The 18,965-nt window shown below is 38.1% G+C and overlaps 8 protein-coding genes across 8 annotated transcripts; 6 read left to right on the top strand and 2 right to left on the bottom strand. All coding sequences in view use genetic code 12, as the record gives it.

Moving 5' to 3' along the window:
- Positions 1-2,977: 2,977 nt before the first annotated feature.
- Positions 2,978-3,637, top strand: CPAR2_602030 (uncharacterized protein; the record flags this gene model as incomplete). The annotated part of the gene is made up of 1 exon (XM_036807956.1): positions 2,978-3,637. The coding sequence occupies one exon, from the start codon at positions 2,978-2,980 to the stop codon at positions 3,635-3,637; it is 660 nt and encodes a 219-aa protein (XP_036662969.1).
- Positions 3,638-5,527: 1,890 nt separating this feature from the next.
- Positions 5,528-9,199, top strand: CPAR2_602020 (uncharacterized protein; the record flags this gene model as incomplete). Its single annotated transcript, XM_036807945.1, has 1 exon — positions 5,528-9,199. One exon carries the CDS (start codon positions 5,528-5,530, stop codon positions 9,197-9,199), a length of 3,672 nt encoding a protein of 1,223 aa, XP_036662968.1.
- A 60-nt stretch (positions 9,200-9,259) lies between these two features.
- PRP45 (mRNA splicing protein) lies at positions 9,260-10,192 on the bottom strand (the record flags this gene model as incomplete). Its single annotated transcript, XM_036807934.1, has 1 exon — positions 9,260-10,192. The coding sequence occupies one exon, from the start codon at positions 10,190-10,192 to the stop codon at positions 9,260-9,262; it is 933 nt and encodes a 310-aa protein (XP_036662967.1).
- Positions 10,193-10,741: 549 nt separating this feature from the next.
- CPAR2_602000 (uncharacterized protein) lies at positions 10,742-11,518 on the top strand (the record flags this gene model as incomplete). The annotated part of the gene is made up of 1 exon (XM_036807923.1): positions 10,742-11,518. One exon carries the CDS (start codon positions 10,742-10,744, stop codon positions 11,516-11,518), a length of 777 nt encoding a protein of 258 aa, XP_036662966.1.
- Positions 11,519-11,576: 58 nt separating this feature from the next.
- On the bottom strand, positions 11,577-12,566 carry CPAR2_601990 (uncharacterized protein; the record flags this gene model as incomplete). The annotated part of the gene is made up of 1 exon (XM_036807912.1): positions 11,577-12,566. The coding sequence occupies one exon, from the start codon at positions 12,564-12,566 to the stop codon at positions 11,577-11,579; it is 990 nt and encodes a 329-aa protein (XP_036662965.1).
- Positions 12,567-12,723: 157 nt separating this feature from the next.
- Positions 12,724-14,616, top strand: CPAR2_601980 (signal recognition particle subunit; the record flags this gene model as incomplete). Its single annotated transcript, XM_036807901.1, has 1 exon — positions 12,724-14,616. The coding sequence occupies one exon, from the start codon at positions 12,724-12,726 to the stop codon at positions 14,614-14,616; it is 1,893 nt and encodes a 630-aa protein (XP_036662964.1).
- A 286-nt stretch (positions 14,617-14,902) lies between these two features.
- On the top strand, positions 14,903-16,267 carry CPAR2_601970 (lipase family protein; the record flags this gene model as incomplete). Its single annotated transcript, XM_036807890.1, has 1 exon — positions 14,903-16,267. One exon carries the CDS (start codon positions 14,903-14,905, stop codon positions 16,265-16,267), a length of 1,365 nt encoding a protein of 454 aa, XP_036662963.1.
- A 731-nt stretch (positions 16,268-16,998) lies between these two features.
- Positions 16,999-18,489, top strand: CPAR2_601960 (uncharacterized protein; the record flags this gene model as incomplete). Its single annotated transcript, XM_036807879.1, has 1 exon — positions 16,999-18,489. The coding sequence occupies one exon, from the start codon at positions 16,999-17,001 to the stop codon at positions 18,487-18,489; it is 1,491 nt and encodes a 496-aa protein (XP_036662962.1).
- Between the last annotated feature and the right edge of the window lie 476 nt (positions 18,490-18,965).

Here is an 18,965-nt window from a genome sequence, read left to right as displayed (position 1 = left end):
TTATTTTTTTTTATTCAAAGTGTTCAAAGAAACATCACTCAAACTTATGATCCAAATCTAAAAACCTCTCTCTGATACACATCACTAAAAACAAAACCACAGAAAAAAAAAACTCCAACCAAGCGCTACAAACAATGTGAAAATGAAAAATCCAATTACAAGCTGAAGAATAGGTGATCATCACCCAATTTCAACAGTGTCTTACTTTTGTACCTTCTCAATTCATTAACTTTGCCTAATTTGGGTCTAGGATAACTCTCATTCTTTAACATATTTTTTGAAATAAAGTTTTGGCTTTTTTTTTTGTCCAGTTTTGAAAAGAAGAGAAGAAAGTACGGGATTGTTAAACCGATAATACCCCAATTCATTTGAGGCTTTGCCTTCTTCTCTCCCCCTAATTCTACCCACTTTTGGCGTTTGAGCTAGTTTCGCCAACCTCTCCATGATTCAATATTTATTTAATAAAGCTTCAATTGACTGTAAAATGATTGAATTGTACTTGGTTAGATAAACTCGAGTTTTTTCTCGTAATTTTTTATCGTAATATAGTAAAAGATACGCCACACCGCCACGATTATACAGGCCATAGGAATGGTAAATTTAAGTGGGCCCGAAAGTGTGGTCTTTTTTTTCTATCTTTAGGGTTCAAAAGCAGATCTTTTAAAAAGTTACCGCCTTTTGCGGCACAATAAAGTCTTCATCATGTAAATCCCGTTACCAACTCTGGTACATTATTTGCAACGATTGCTATTGTGGGTTGTGGTCTAATGGTGTCCACGGTGTTTCTTTCCTTACTCGTGTTTTACGATCCTTCTGAGATCTGCTTGTGCATAGTTGAGTGAGCTTCACACAATTGGAATCGCAGGCCAACAGGTTGAGTTCGTTACTCACTTACTCACTGTGATAAACACTTTTCCTTTCAGCTCTTGCCTATACGTTACACTGTTTATTTTGTGGCCGTACGATCCAATGGATTAAAACCGAAACACACAATACACAAATAAAACAATCGATTTTGATGATGTACAATGTGGTAAATGTCAATGCACAAATTTGCCTCAACCATTATGAAAGCAACTTTCCATTGTCCCTCTTTTTACACCTAATACATTGGTGGAAAATGAAAACAGTTGGAAACTATGTGCCTTAGCGATATTGGCGTTAACCCCCTCCACCAAGGAAAGATCTGCAACGTCTCAAAGTAGGACTCAAATGAGTTGCGTCTAACAAATGCTGTAGGTACCACATCAAAAAGAAAGGTCTTTATCCTTTAAGGTACATGCACATACTCAATTGGCAACATTTTTGAAAAAATGATTTGCGAAATGTAAATCTAACCTTCTCACGGGACAAGTTGCTGTCTTTTTCGTAGCTATTGTCAGTGGTTAATTGGGCTAATCGTCGTCAATCTGTGCAAAATCATTCAAGTTTAGCCGATTTTGCATTAGTCTTGTCTCTTTGTGCTTTTGTGCTATACTATTTGTTTTCTTTTTTGCAAACGAGCGGTTAAAAATCAAAGGTGGGGCAAATATTTACAGGAGATTAGACAACGAGGGGCAAGAACGAAGAAACAGGATTTGAATGGTTATGAGACATGGTAAGAAAGACCTGTCTAAAATTACCACCCCCAATCCCCAGATATTTAGACTGTAAGATTGACGAACAGGCACATTTGGAATGAATAGTAAAAGAGGCGCAGTTTCACTGGTTTGGCCCGTTTAGCTTGCTTGGACTTCCCATGTGATTTTGTATTCAAACAAAGTAGGTTGGAACTCTTCCCTCGATTGAGTCGAAAGCTTCCTCTTTTGGAACCCATTGGCTCCTTCCAATCTTGCTGTCTTGGGTAGAGTATAAGTTTTGTTTACAATATGTCTATAATGAGGTAATTATTTTTTGACAAACTTTTAAGCTTTTTGTCTTTTTAGCCTATTGTTTCAGAAATTATAATTTCTCTATTGTTTGAGTTTTGTGTGTTAAATTATAAGTGAGTCTAGAACAGCGGAAAATGGAACCTACAAATATTTTAAATTACCAATAAACAATTTGGTGAATATAAAACTCATGAATTGATGGATTATGCCCCCACTTCCCCCTATTTCTATGACCCTAAACAATAGACGATCCAAAGTTTTGCTAGAGGATCTTTACTGATTGGCTCCAATTCTTGCCTCTTTACATTCACATAAGATCATTTACACACCAAATTTCTGGTTTTTTAAACATTGGAGATTTATCCACTTCACGCATGCGTTGTAAAACTGATTCAACCGATTCAACTATTTCATGTGTTTTTTAGGTGGTGCAAAATGTAGCTACAATTCCAAAGTTCAAAGCAGGAGTAGTTTTTGGAACTTTCACGTGGACTAGTGGCACTTCACCCATCAATTTATGATTGAGGTAACCACCACCCCGTTGAATAAATCAAAACCGTTTGTAAATCTTCATTTGTGTAACATGTTACTGGTATCGATCTTCGATGTCATTTGTTTTCAACGCCTGCAAACGTTTTTTGCTTTTTGCCAAAGACACAGTTGATGAGGAGTATCATGATCAATACCATCTTTGTACTGATAAACTTTTACGGTTACTAGTCACTGTCAACCCGCCCAAAGAGAAAGCAAAAGCCATTTTAATATGAAAAACAAATGTCGCACCAGTATGAACAATTATGTCGCACTAGTTTGAAATAAAGATAAAAAGATTGTAAATGGGTCAAATTCATATCAACACAGTATATAGAAGAATAATCTTGATCCATTAATATACATCAATCATATTTTATACAAATAATAATATAGAAGATCTCAATGAAGCTATACACGGCTATATCTATACAAACGACAGTATAGATATTAAAACTAGTTATACAAGACTAGAATTGGGCCAGTTGTATACAAAACAACTGCAAATTGATTTGTTTTAAGTTGAGTGCTGGGCATTTACAAATAAAGTACTAAGTTCAGTGACGACTATCAAGATGCTATCAGTTATTATTATGTTTGTAACTATGCTATTACAATTTATTGAAGGGAGTGAGTTCTTACAAAATAATTATAATTTAAGTTTAATTAAGGAAGTACCTGATTATAATTTGATATGTTTTACTAAATTGTATGGCGTAACTTACAGGGACAGAAACAAGGATATTAAATTTAAAGGATTATGGTTAAAAGGATCAAATGTGCCTATACCAGTAATAGTGCTGATCAATGATGATATTGAAATTGAGTATGACAAATTTAAAAACAACCTTACTTTATCAGACGGCATAGTATATGATAAAAATAAAGATTATTGTAAGATGCTTGAGGAGTTGACACTAGAACACAAGGAGAATGATGAGGTAGTAGGTCTGCGGCAAAAGAAGAACCTTTTGGGTCGGATGAAAACAAGGAAATCAAACCAGGACACATGTATTGATAAGAGGTGTTCACAGGAACATGAATGTGTACAAATTGATAAAGATTGTACTGAATGTCAAGTTGATCCAGATATTGGATACGCATCTTGTCAGTATGATGAGATATCAGAGTATCATGGATACCAATTTCAATGGTGTATTGGCATATCAAGAGTGATTGCTTGGTCAGCAAAGAAATGCCATCCGCTAAAAGGAATAAGACAATGCGCTAGTTGAATAGATAACGTTTATCCGAATTTTTAAGAACAAAAAAAAAAAAAAAAAAAATATAAAAAAAAAAGGTGATACCTACTAAATACCTTTACAACAAAGAACAAATTGTATTTCCATCGTTTTATTCATATTTCGATTATTTACATGTAAGGAGGAATTCCATTTGTAGACGTTACGATGCATTTTACTAATAGAAGGTGGGGGTTGGGGAAGTTTTCGATAAATTTTAACGCATTCGCTTTCTCGATTTATTCACCAAAAAGTGGATACATCTTGATCAGCGGCATGCGATAACTTAGCTTTATTTCAAAGCTTGATGGTTCCTGACATTTCAGTTAGTGCAAGCCCCTTTGTTTTCAAATTTGCAAGTCATTGGTACGCAAAAGTAAATTAACAATCAGTGAGTACTGACTAAGTCCATCACGTGATCGGCACTACAACTCCGTGGTGTTCTGGTCGTGCATATGAACCCAGAAAAAAAAAAAAAAAAAAAAAAAAAAAAAGAGCCCCAAAGACGCGCGCATTCTCCGAAAATATTTTGTTTATCCGAATTGCCCCATAATTGACCATTTTGCTCTTTTTTTTGGGGGGGAAATTTTTGCCTCTCAAATGACGGAGCAGATCAGAAAAGGAAGTTCTTGCAACGCCTTGGAGATGTGGTGGCTTAAGTCGATCTCGGAAAGCTAAACAAACACAGTCACTAAATTGTAAGAAGATCACCTAAGGAGTTTTTCTCTTTGCTAAGAACCCTTGCATAGGGATACCATTGACTCGTTACTTTTTTGTTGTAATACGCAACTTTATAAGCACACTATAGTTTATGGTTTATGAAGTTCAAGACCTTATTTCTTTGAGGGGCTTTGTGGGGAATGTTTGAAGTGCTTTGTTTGTCTCTAGTTGTGCATAGGGATGTTTGGTACGGTGACATTTTAAAGGTTTTAGAAGTAAAGTTGGATTTACAGTACAAGAGTAGGTGATACATACCAGCAGAAGTTAGTTTGTTGTGTTACCCCAATTTGTAGTTTGTTGCTACATTTTGTTCTATGTGAATATGTTGAATATTGGTTAAGTTGTGGTTGAATAAGTTGTGGATTGTAATTGATGAAATTTGATTGCAATTTTTAAAAGAAGAAGAAAATGAACGAAAAAACAATTTTAGTGATGTGCGTGAGTGAGTGGTTTTGTCTTTTCTTCATTTTGTGTCAGATTAATTTTTTTTTTATTTATTTATTTTTTCGCTCAGTTGTCTCTCTCTCCCTCTCTCTCTCTCTCTCTTTTTCTCTTTCTCTCTCTCTCTCTCTGTCTTTCTTTCTTGTTGCCGTAACACAACATCGGTTATGGTTTGTATTTTTTGTTTTTGTTTTTACGTTTTTTCTTTTTTAACCAAATTAGAACAAGTTTTTTCCCTCAGTTTATGGGCTTATAAATCCATCATCTTATAAGTAAAGCACCCATTTGAGGATCATCTCTCCCACTGCTGTATCATCTCATTATTTACCTTCCGTGTCTCATACACATAGATTAGTACAACTCTGGAGTTAGTGCCTATCTTATGTACATACACTTTTGCAGCAAAAATTTCAGTACGCATTTTACACACAAGACAGAAAAGCATATTTCCAACAACAACAGAAAAAAAAATACACACAACACACACACACACACACACACCGGAATCGAAAGGAGAAAGGAAAAAAAAAAAAACTCATCATCCATTCGTATTGCCCTTCAAATCACCCTTGAATCATTAGACAGTTGATATCGCTGCTTACGCATAGAATCAATCAAAAATCCATCATCAATCGGATTTAGTACGAGAAAAAAAAAAAGTCATAGACAATAACCACTCTTCCCAACTGCATTGCACCAGAAATCCTCGATTCACCACCCTCAATGGTGTTGTACAAACGAAAACAAGTACCATTTGTACCTCCTCCACCTACTCCTACTGACCCAAACACTCAAGTATGGTTTATCCCAAACACCAAGGAATGGTTTCTCACTTATGAGGAGTTTCTTGAACGTATGGATTTCTACAACAAAAGGAAATTTGTTTGTGAAATTACTGGTAACTCGTGTCTCACGTATTTTGAAGCATTACAAAGTGAAGCCAATGAACGTAAGGAAGTTGATCGCAATTTCCCTGAAAATCTACGTGAACATATTCTACGATACTTGCAATTTAATCAGATATCTCGTTTGGATCAATTGATTGACAAAGTTTATCTGACTTTTAAAAATGACTATTTCCCTGGTGAAGTGATTTTTTTAAAAGGTTTGGATCCTAATAATCAAACTCTTAAATCACGTGGAGTCATTCGAGAAAAAGTTCAGTATGCTGAAGAACCTACCAAATATCTTGTTATACGATCACATGACAAGCATCAAGCTATAGTCACGGGTGACAATATTGTTCGTGATAGAAATCATTTCACCAAATGGTTAATCAAGACGTTTATCAAGTTAACAATGTCAAGATCACACAAGGTTGGTGCTCCATGGGTGGTTAAAGCAGCTTATGCAAAGCAATACGGTATTCCAACAACATACCCGGAACATTTACGTCAGTATATTAGCTCAACTCCAACTGGTGAACCTACTTATATTCAACCAAAGAGGAGGAAAACGGAAATAGATACAAGACAAGAGATCAAAATTAAACCAAAAATATTCACACCATCAACTCCCAATGATGCTGAACCAACAAGATCAGCCTCTCCAAGTGGTATTCTTGAACGGAAAAAACTGAAACTAAAAGAAGAGGTTAAACGAAGCTCTCCTTCAGTGGATACATTGCCATTTAGAAAGAAATTCCCTGTTCATCATGTACCTGTTGTTGTTTTGAATGAGTTGGAAAATGCAGAAGCAACTGGAAATGAACATACAAAAGCCATGTTTCAACAACCTACAAAAAAGACAATTGTTGATGATTTAACAATCAAGTTTGATATTCAAAATGTAAAACCAAAACCAAAAGTGTTAACAGTGGAGATGCATCATGAGGATAATGAAATGATGGACGATAATGCAGAAGAGTCTCCCACCAAGGAAGCACATACGATTCCATTAAAAGCTGTTCAAGAAGCACTTCAAGTGTGGGTATTTATGAATGTGTATCACAATGTATTAAACATTGACACTTTTACATTTGACGATTTCATCACTTCATTGAATTACAATCTAAACACGCCAAAATTGAGATCAACCATGGTGGATGAGATATATTGTGCGTTGTTGTGCAAAATAGTATCCAATGAGGTGCCAAGTGCAAAAAATGCCAAAGAAGCAGACTCTAATGATACAATATACGGATTGAACATTACGATACCGCAAGAACTCGAAGAAGACATTGTGGAGGATGATGAAGACGATGAAGAGGAGAAAGAGGAGGAGAAGGAGGGGGAGAAAGGGGAGAATGAGATTGAGGTCAAAGTCAAGAAAGAAAAGGATGTTTCAGAAGATGAGGCGAACGGAGATAGAGGCTCCGATAGTGAAACCGAGCACAAGCCACTTAAAGTTGAGGATGAGCAAAGCGATGTTGAAAATGAAGGCAACGGATCAATAAAGAAGGAGAACCGTGAATCAGAGGAACCCGGAGCTAATGAAGAGCAAGAGGAAGAAATTAATCATTCTGCCTACGAGTATCTCAATTATAGAGGTACTGCGTGGCATGACAGATTGAGAAAACGCAACTTTAAAGATGGGAACTGGCAAATCATTCTAGTCGGTGTATTATCACTAGTTGAGCATGTACCTAAGTATCATCATGTCGTGCAAATGATTTTCGAATCCTTGGCACCCGCAGGTGGACCGGTTTCTGCTTCTGCCTTGAGGACAAACTTTTATGAACATCTTGATATTAACTTGAAGCTTTATGCTTTGTGTATATTGACTGATTTACTCGTGACTAGTCCGTTAGTGAGAAACTATATTGAAGAGAGTTTGGAACAGCAGACAAGTTTAAGACGCACAAGATTGGAAAATATTAAAGAACACAAGACCAACATGGAAGTTGCCATTAAAGCACAACAATACATTGTTGATGCTTTACCACCAAGTGTTGACTCGTCTCAAGAACTCAAAGATGAGCAAAGAGCCGAGACACCGGCGTCAACTACTACAGCCAATGGTCAACTAGGTAAGCAATTGCCACTTGGCTTGGATTTACAAAAATGTATTGAGATGTCAGAAAGAGAACGCGAGTATGCATCTGCTCATTCTGAATTTGCTGAACAATGTGAACTCCGAAAAGCAGCCTTGTTAAAACTCAACGAAATCAAAGAGAATAAAAAAATTCTAGAGCAAAAGTTGAATGAGTTTGATTGTCAAAGAATTAAGCTTTTGGGTAAAGATCGATTGTTTAATCGTTATTGGTGGTTTGAAAACAATGGAATGCCTACTTTGCATAAAGGGTCTGCAAATGAGGATGACGAAGACGATGAAGACGAAGGTGAAAAGAAGGCAGTTGATGAAGATGATGAGCAGGATGAGGAAAATGGCGACATTCATGATGAGACATATCTCATGGGTAGATTATGGGTGCAAGGACCATGTAACACTGATATCGTTAGCAATTTTAAAAGGGAAGTTGGAGAATTTAGACAGCTTGTTGAATCAATGAGTAAAGACAGTGCCATTGTGAACGAAAGTGAGACTATCGACGACTCAATCAAAATAGACCCCAACGATGAGCCCGCGAATGATCAAACCAAAGCAGAAGCTGATACATCCGAAGAAGGAACCAAGAAAAAGAATCAAATCAAGCAAATGAATTTCATACACTTGTCACCTGCATTGAAACAATCAGTTGAACAACTTTACCAATTAAAGTTCACCGATAACGAAATTCATTCCACTAATGGCAAACTTCTTGTTGATCAAGAAGGGTCATTACAAGTACCACTTGACGAGATTAGTCATATTCAGCGCAAATTTATTGAAGAGTACCATGCCCCAATCTTGAACAGTTCATCATGGAGATATTATGATGAACCAGAAGATATCAATAAACTAATGTCGTGGTTAAATCCATGGGGTAGGCGAGAATCAGCGTTGCGTAAAGAACTTTTATTAGTGAAAGATGCAATCACTTCAAGTATGGAAGCTAGACAAAAGGCACTTTACCTCAATGGTAACCCAACACCTGAGGAACAAACATTACTGGATGATATCAAAAAATTGCAAAATAAATTAGTGGCCATTCAACAAGGACGTGAATTTGAACGTGAAAAAGAGAATTTGGAATCCGGTGATAATGATTCCATGGATTTGGATACTGATGACTCACTCTCCATTGGATCAAAAAGAAGGTCAAGGTCACGAAGAGCAGCTAGTCCCCAAGTCCGCAAAAAACCAAGATTGAACACAGTTGAAGATGTGGTTCAACACGGTGATGTACAAGATATCAAAAACAAGATTAATGAATTGAATCAAGAGGTTGTTGAAAGTAGACGAGAGGTTAAAGTTAGTCGAGTTTGTGAATGGGTTAATTCAAAGGCTTTAGATCTGTTTGGTAAATCCATATTCGAAGGTGGTGATAGAGCAAAGAAATCAAAACGTAAGTAGAGACTATATGCATTGTTACGATATATTTGATCCTTTAAAAGTTTTCTAGATGGCTTGCCTTTAGTATCTTCTTCGCTTATTCCTATTGGCAATCTCTCGAATCTTTTCTTCACGTTGTCGTTTTTCATTCAATTCCAATTGCTGACGAAGCTCATTACGACGCGTGATATCTTGTCTAGCTTGAACCTCAGCCGTATTCAAAGCTTGATTCAAAGCGCTAAACTTTTCCACATTCAACAACTCGGCAGAAGCAGCATTGCCATCGCCATCGCCACCACCATCACCAGAGACAGAAGCTCCACCTCCGCCTACACCAATGACTCGTTTATCCAATGCAATAGTAAACCCAGAGTTATTCTTCCAATTGGAAATGGCTGCTGGTATGTTCCATTTCTGACGGTCTTCTTTGGTCACTTTGGCAGATGGCTTCAAAATCGGCCCAACTTCTTGTTCTTGATCGTGCCGTTCATGACGATTCTTGCGAAGTTTGTGTTTTGGTGGAAGTAAGGGGTCTTCTTGCATCGTTTCTATCTTGATAACCTTGCCGTGATCCTCATCAGTAGCATCGGCAGCGAAGGCGGCAGGGACGGTTTTCACAGCGTTATTGTCTCCTTCTACCTCATGTGTAGTGGTGGTATCTTTATAGTTCATATATGTAGTTTGATCCTTCTTTTGCGTGCCTAGTTTAGCCTCAAGTAATGCCGCAAATATGGCTCGTGTTTCGGCAATTACGGCGACATCAGGAGGTGGTCGAGGAAAGTTATGATTCAAGTTGGGGAAGCTAACTTTAAGTGGAATCGTAGCATCGTAAGTTGTAGTGGAGGTGGTGATGATATCGCGTATGGAGTCTATTGTAGTAACAGTGCTGGGGTGAATAATGACTTGAGTGGTATCTGTATTATTGATCTGATGATTAGAGTGCGATGATGTTCTGTAGTGGAGGTCGGGGTTGTAATTCGAGTGTTTGGGACGCGGTAGAAGGGAACTAAACATGTTTGGAAATTCGACGTGGAGAGAGATGGGGACGCTTGGGAAGAGCTTTATTGAGTTAGTGGTTTTGTTTTGTTCAACTCTGCGGCAATGATTTACAAAATGCGTTTGTCGTGAAAATATAATCCGCGACAGTGGCCATGTTATGCAACGAGCTGTCACTGATAACTATCTTTTATTACAGTTGGTGTTTTCACTTTACACTGGCAATGACATTACATCCTGTCATAATGCGCCAATCACCGCTTTAAGCGGATAAAGCCGGTTTTACATATGTGATGATACAATGTATTAGAATTTGAAGGGGAAAGTGTATTGTTTTAAAAGTGGAGCAGTGATGTCCCCAATCTGGCAATTGTTAGATGCGCTTCTTGTTTGATTTTTCCCATTTGCAACACACCAAATGCGCATATGTATATGCTCTTCTAAAAAAAATTGAGTGACATGAAACTAGTTACCGATCATGGTATATAAACAGACGACATCCCACAGCTCTATTTGTCTCAGTGTTTTAATGAAGGTTCAAACCCCATATTTTCAACCACGAGTAATATGTCCACAACGACAATCAAATCTAGTTTAGTGCCTTCAAGATCACAGAATTCATCATCATCAATGATTCGTCAACTAACGTACGCTGATGTTCCCAAGGCAGCCTCAGCTTTGTTAGATGCCTTTAAGGAGGATCCGTTATCGAATTATTTGGTATCCCACGTCAAAGATGCATCTAGACGTAAACTGTGTGAATTGGCTCTATTCGAAGCTTATTTACGACAACACATAACCAAAGGCGTGGTTTTTGGTCAAGGAGAGACACCACTGCTGTTTGAAACAGTAAGCATTTGGGCAACCCCAACTAGCGCCAAACAAGGTTTGGAATCATTTAGTCATTTGATGGAATCGGGTTATGATAAAGTATGGAATTTATTTGGCATTGACGGCAGAGATAAAATTTTCCAACAGTTGATGCCACTGTTGCATGATACATATGACAGAATTACCGGTACTGACAAACGATTCAAAGGTAAAGAAGTTTATACATTGGTTTATGTTGGTTCAACTGCTGCTGCTCGTGGAAAAGGAAATTTACGAAAACTATTTGACTTCATGTTCAACAATTATATTGATTGCAATGGTGGTGCATTGACTTATTTGGAAAGCTCATCACCGGTCAATATCCCTATTTATGAACGGTTTGGTTTCCATTTGGTGGATAGGATTGTATTGGGTAATAAATCAGGAATCGAAGGAAAAGATTGTGCTGTAATGCATGTCATGATCAGAGGTATCAAAGGTAATGATTGGACAGTAGAAAATAGTAGGTTATAAGTCTGTTATAGTTTCTATGTACATGGCTTTATAAAAAAAAAGAAATAGGAACATTGATCTATTCATCCATTGATAATACTGATTTTTGAGATGGTAATGTCATACCAGCAAACTCTTCCTTCGTCTTTTGTTTGATCAACTCCTCTTGCTGTTTGGAAATCGGCTGCACAACTTGATCTGGTGGTACAAATTTGAACTTGCCGAATCCAAATGCCCTATCAGTCATTTTGTTCAACACGTACAATTGTGATCTCACGTACACCAACAACGCCTCAACATGCCTTATATCAACATTGTCATTGGCATTAAACACATTCCTCCACAATGCAGCGGCTAACGTGATATCATCAGTCATTAACCCTTCATCGTAACTCAAAACACTTCCCAACATTTGCGTATGATAATCTTTTAAGTACCCTTCAATAATCCTTCCCGATTTTATACCCAATTCAGTAGTCATTCTCGACAGCAAATCTTCAAATATACGATCAACTAGTTTTTGTTGATACTGTTTGGCATATTTGAAAGGTAGAGCCCTCATTCTAACTGAAAGAATCCAATAATGTAAAATAGTTATTTGTACTTGTTGCGAAAATGACATGGGCAACCCCAAAGTCTGGTAATAGAATTTAGCTGTGTCACTCATTGGTTCATTAGGATACACTAGAGCTTGTCTTTTACACTCACCAAAATAGATCCCACCGGCAACTGGACCACTTCTTGATTTATCCATATCAACGGAAAAAGTAGAAACAATCCATTGACCAATTTTTTCCTTGAATGAGGATAGCCTTGCGTTGTTTGGATCATCTTCTGCTTTTGATAAGAAAGGTGCCTTGGCTTTGGGTTGACGTGGCTTGATTTTTAAGTCTTGTTCCACTACCGGCAAATGAGACTCTTGAGCCAATTGTGTAGGTGATTCAACTGTATCCTGTTCTAATCTGTGCTGCTTGTCTAATATAGAATTTCTCGCTTGGAATGGGACTCTATAGGTTTGTGATAGGAGCCTTGTTGGCATGTAAGCCAACTTAACATGAGATCTGAGCATTTTGAGGGTGTAAAGGGGGGCACGAGATGAAGTACTTCTGTAGAGTTCTTCGTGATCCTCTTTCTCTCGATGTTGATTGAAAAAAAGTCTTGAAAAAAAAAATTTCGAAAAAAAAAAAGAACGGCGAAGATTGTGTTGAACAACAAATACACTCGATATGAGTAAGTCAATTGCCGACGCTTTCAAAAGCTTGAAAGTCACTGGTGACTCTTCGCCATCCGAATTCAAACATATCTATCAAGTGTCCTATGAGTACTTATCGAAAGTCAAAAAGTTTAATGATTTGCAATCGTTCAAGAATTGCCTTGTTGCATTGATAAATTTGGATCTGTACGAACAAGCCAACAAAATCATCGCCAAGGTTCCTGAAAAGCTTGTTGAGTCATTGGTTTTGGAGATCACGTATGTCTACTACAAGATTGGTAAATCAAAAGAAATCTTGCAACTCTATGAGAGGTATCAACCAAAACTTGAATCCAAGCAAGTGCAAACAGGATTGAAACATGTTTTAGCGCAAACTTATTACAAAATTGGCGACTATAAAAAAGCCTTAAATTTGTATAAAGAGTTGATTAGTGAGTCAGCTGATAAAAGTGACTTGTTGGTCAACGAACAAGCAATTATCTCACAGTTGATTTTTGAGACTGGTGAGGTAGCAGTGTCAGGATCCAGCACGGAGTTAGACCAATCCAACTATGATATGTTGTTCAATGAAGCCATCATCGAAATAGCTAAAGCAAACAACCACAAGGCCTTGCAATTATTGCAACAGGCTCACAAAGTGTGTTCTGAAAACAATTTAACCGATGAAGACGTTGAAACTGAACTACTTCCTATCAATTTAACAATTGCTTATGTGCATCAGTTGCAAAATGATGTTGCAAAAAGTGATGAAATATTGTCTGGCATCAACATTGACAGTGTTAATGATTCATTACTCAAGTTAATTTTAAAGAACAACATTCAATCGGAAAAGCCAATAGATAATGCGAATTTGATTGAAAGACAGTTGAACTATTATGAGATCATACAACAAGTAAAGCAAAAGATCACCTTGCTTCAATTGGAATCAGTTTTGAAAAACAGCTTGGTTTTGAGGTTTGCCACCGGTACATTGACAACAAACTTATTAAATTCTGGGCCTATTCTGAAGCTTGGATTGGTCTCGGCTGCGTACAACGCGTTATCAAAAAACGATATTAGTTACAGAAACCTTACGGAAGCTAAAAACAACAAGCTTGTGGGTAGAAAATTGGTACGGTATATTCAGCAGGATATCAGACCTGATCTCAAAGAAGCCGCAGTGTTGCTTTTGATCCACATCAACTCCCAAGTTGGCACCTTTGAACAAAGTTTGCCCTTTTTGGAAACTCTTGCCAAGCAATCTCAAGATCAACCGAAATTTTCCCCAGGAATCGTAGGAACCCTTATACAAGTTTACGAAGCTACCCACAATACCAACAAATTAAAGTCTCTACTTACAACTTTGACTGAGAAGTTGTTGTATACAGCAGAGGATGCTTTCAAGGATGAAAACTACTACAACGCTGCTAAAATCATTGCAATGAAAAACTTTAGTTTTGATAATGACAATTCGAGACAATTGTTGGAGTATCTACACAGTTGGAGACCTGATGATGATTTGATAAATTCCCTTTTGACAAACTCAAACGACAACTTGATGCCTATTTCGGAATTAGAATCATCTGAATCTATCAAAGACATATTATCCATCAACTTGGACGAATTGATACCAACCAAAAGCAAACCAATTCAAACAGTGGCTAAAAAATCAAGTAAGGTCACAAAAAAGAAGCGTGCTCCAAAATTTGGTAAAGATAAGGTAGTTAAACCAGAAGATGAATTCAAATTAGACGAGGAGCGGTGGTTGCCTTTGAAATTGAGAAGCTACTACAAACCAACAAAGAAGGATAAAAAGAAATTGGGTGGAGGGCATCAAGGTGCAGTTGAATCGTCATCACCTGTACCTACATCGCATACTCCACTGAGTAGTAGTAACAAAAAGAAGAAAAAGAAAGGTAAAAAGTGATGAGCGGCTATTGCTCTTTATTAATAGGCTCTAAATCAATACATACATCATTAGTGCTGTAATTGTTCCTTGATTTACTTAATCAACGGAAGGAATAAGGGAATTTTCACAAATGATCTATCAAATCTAGCTTTCGCAACTTTAGGAATCAACAACCAATGCGCAAAAAAGCATCTTCCCCACAATTCCATCAATGTCGCCCATACTATTGTTTTTGCATGTGGTGTTATATATTGATTTCACATCCGGTATTGTCGGTAGGTAAATCTTTGTACATTTCGCATCAATGTGGACAAGAATTATTTTTGTCGTTTTATCTACCACTCTTTATGCATTGCAAATTCCATTAATCCCTCCGGGTCAGGATCCATTCTACTTAGCCCCGGCTAACTATGAATCTCTCCCATTGGGAACAATACTCAAATTTAGGCCAACACCCAACAAACTTGTCAATATATGCTTCACTTTTGAGTTGAAAAGTTCTTGGCAGATCTTGTATCGCTCGCAAAACTCATTTGGCGAGCCCACCGCCATTGTCATGACTGTTATGGAACCATTCAATTCTCAACCGTCAAAAGTTTTATCCTACCAAACATTTCAAGATTCTGCAAATATCAATTGCAGTCCTAGTTATGGGTTTCAATTCGGAGCACCATTATCAACAATCGCGTCTCAGCTAGATATGAGGTTCCTAGTACCTGCATTGAAGCAAGGATATTATATAATAAGTTCAGATTATGAGGGTTTCAATTCCAGCTTTGTTGCCGGCCGACAGCTGGGTTATGCAGTTTTAGATGGTGTAAGAGCAGCAATACGGTCACAAAGCATCTCAGGTATTCACCCTCTGGCAAAAGTTGTCTTATGGGGGTATTCAGGAGGAAGTATTGCCTCTAGTTGGGCCGCTAGCTTACAACCCACATATGCACCAGAGTTGAAACAACACTTGTTGGGTTGTGCATTGGGAGGCTTTGTTACGAATATAACAGCCACTGCGGAGATTACTGATGGTGGCATTTTTGCTGGGTTGATTCCTTTGGCTCTTCATGGGCTCTCTAACGAGTATCAAGAGTTTAGACAAGTTGTGCATGACAACCTTGATCCTCAACACATGGACTTTTTCAATCAAGGTTCCGAACGTTGCTTTGCTGGCGGTTTAAACTTTTTTCGATTTCGAAGCTTCTTTCTGGGAAGCAACCGCACGTTTCCTCGTGGATTTGACTTGCTTCATGATGAAACCATTGGGAAAATCATCGAAGAGAATTGCGTTTGCCACTTGAATCAAACTTTTTTACCGCAAATTCCAATGTTCCTCTACCACGGCTTATTTGATGAGATTGTACCAATAACTGGTCCCCGTCACATATTCAATCGATGGTGTTCTTGGGGAATTAAATCATTGGAGTTTGCGGAAGATTTATTAACTGCCCATGTTGGACAGCAAATTGTTGGTGCTGCTGCTGCTTGGACATGGATTGAAAACTTGTTCAACGGTGGAAAACCAGTGGAAGGTTGTGTCCATACTCAGCGTTTAAATAATTTATACTTCTATCCTGGGGTAAAGCAAGAGACGAAAGATTATTTCTTGGGATTCGAGTTTAGCATACTTGATTACATTATAGGTGGAAAAACACTTGATTGGAATGTTCTATGAGTGTCAGCAACGAGCACCCATCCTGTTGAATGTTAGCTAACGCATATGGATCGTATGAGGAATCAATGGAGAAAATGTTCTTCCCATGGTAAACACGAGGGGTGGGAAGTCACAATGAAATTGTCTCGCTGCCCATACCAATGGTTGGCGAAAGTGCAGGGAGGAGGAACCATATTACCTTGCCACGATTTTAGATGCTGCTGATGCATCAATCTTTGTTGTGGCGATCTCATTTAGTGTGTATTTTAGATTCATGAAAATTAACCGCATATTATTCCGGTGGAAGCGCACCAACGCATGCAGTATACGTGGTGTGTACAGTTAGTTGTGAAAGAAAGAGAAACATAAATAAACGCTCTTTTCTCTATCAAAATGAGAGATTGATTCAATCTGACTGCGCCAAGTGCCTCTTTGGGTTCACATATTGATACAATTGAATTGGGGGCTTGTGAAATTGACATGTGGGTTGTATTATATTTGCTATAAATGCAGAAAATAATAATCAAAGTTCAACAATTGCAAGAAGCCCAAACAGAGCGCTTAGTTCCCGAATCAGGGTTGGGTCTTGGGATTCGCTTACGACTGGAACTCATATTGACAAGCACAGATGAAGAGCGGCTCATTATTATTGCGAAACACTTGAATTACATACGGTGATTCAAGCGACGCTTCACAGACAACAAAGGGGATGGTCGGGATATAAAACTGGATGAATAGTTTCTGCCAGTGGCATGAGCCTGCTCAAGTTGGCTGTATCAAACTCACTAACTACTGTAATGAAGCAGCTCATCATAAAACCCCTCACCACAATTCGTAATGTACTTTGGGGAGTTCCACCATCTGATCCCAAAGAGAGACGATATTTGTTCAAGCTTGACACGTTTGTGCTCACATATGTGTGTCTTCTTTATTGGGTCAATTACCTTGACCGTGCTAATATCGCTAATGCTTATGTGTCTGGTATGAGGGAGGAGTTAAACTTGAGTGGTAAAGACTTCAACGTCATCAACACCATTTTCTACATTGGCTATATCCTTACCATGATTCCGCACAACTTGATTTTGTTGAAAATTAGACCACGCTACTGGTTGACATTCTGTGCAAGCGCTTGGTCCCTTCTCACGTTAGGGACATACAAAGTAAACTATTTTTGGCAAATTTGCGTCATCAGATTTATTCAAGGAATGTTTGAGAGTTGTATATTTGGTGGTGTGCATTTGATCTTGGGGTCATATTATACTAATAGTAGAGACTTGGTGCTTCGTACATTTGTCTTTACATCAAGTGGTTTGATAGGCCAGATCTTTTCGGGTGTTCTTCAAGCAGCTATTCATGAGCACATGAACGGGTGGCACGGGTTAGCAAGTTGGAGGGTTTTGTTTATAATGGATTTTATGTGCAGCTTCCCTATTGTTATTTACGGATTCATCTTTTTCCCGGATGCACCCGACATTGGAAGGCCATTCTATTTTACCGAGGAGGAGCATGCAATGGCTTTGGAAAGATTGGTCAAACCGAAACATTACAAGTTTGGATGGGATGTTTTTGCTCGTGTTTTTGGAAGTTGGCACTGGTACTTATTTGGCATGTTGTGGATTGTTGGTGCCATAAATGAATCATTTGCAACAAATAGTGTTTTTGCAATTTGGTTGCAATATTATGATTACCCTATCGCAGATCGTAATCATTTCCCTATGGGTGTATTTGCTGTCGGTGCTTTGTCTACGGGGGCAGCAGCTTACTATGTGAAAAACGTGGGTAATGGAAAGCAGCATTGGCATGCATCGATGGCTATTGCGGTTCTTGTGTTGATATCACCAATCCTTCAGATCACGAGACCGTTTACAAAAGGGTTTGTTTTTGTTGCCCAGTACTTGGATGGTGTTTCATATGCTGCTCAGACCATTTCTTTTAGTTGGGCAAATGTTGTATGTGCGGATGATTTACAAGAACGGGCTATTGTGATTAGTTCGATGAATATGATGGGGAACACGATGAATTCGTGGTGGTCGATTGTGTTTTTTGCAGCAGATACAGCGCCTAGGTTTCGCAACGGTGCGATCGCACTTATCAGCTCGGCCGCAGCTACTATATTTGTTGTTGGTACAATTGCGTATTTGCAATTGAGAGACGACAAGAGGAAAATATGTTCAGTTCGTGAAATCGACCCTGAAAAAGTGGAGGAAGAAAGCTCTCCTGAGAAGAAGGCTGATGGCGAGTGACGAAGAAGAAGCGACTAAAACCGAACATCTGAAAGAAGAAATTCTACGTTGGGTGTGATTGTAGCTGTTATCGATTATGTACCAATGTCTCGTATAGACTTGAAACGGTGCATATTTTGAAGATAGAGGATATATGATGACGTTAAATAAGACAAACTTTAACAAAACCATCGTTTGCTTATTCTGTAGTGAAAAGATAAGTTCGGCTGTCGGTTTGATAGTGGCTACAGGAACATTCTGAGAGACAGGGCCCCAATAAAAAGTTGAGCCCATGGACGACATAGCCAGGTGTACTTTTCATGTCGAAAGTATAATATGCGTCAGGGGTAATCAAAAGCTTTTCCCGATGCACGTGCATCCTCGTTATTATCCACGCATATCATTTCCAAATTAGTTAATTCAATGCGAAGCAATAAATATTTAAACCGATCCAGCTTCAAACCAAAGATAAGATTTTTGGAGTCCGGGCTTCTCGC

The sequence above is a fragment of the Candida parapsilosis genome, contig 005504 (genome assembly GCF_000182765.1).
Source record: "Candida parapsilosis strain CDC317 annotated contig 005504".
In the NCBI taxonomy this organism is placed as follows: domain Eukaryota; kingdom Fungi; phylum Ascomycota; class Pichiomycetes; order Serinales; family Debaryomycetaceae; genus Lodderomyces; species Lodderomyces parapsilosis.
This window is presented reverse-complemented; position numbering and strand designations above follow the sequence as displayed.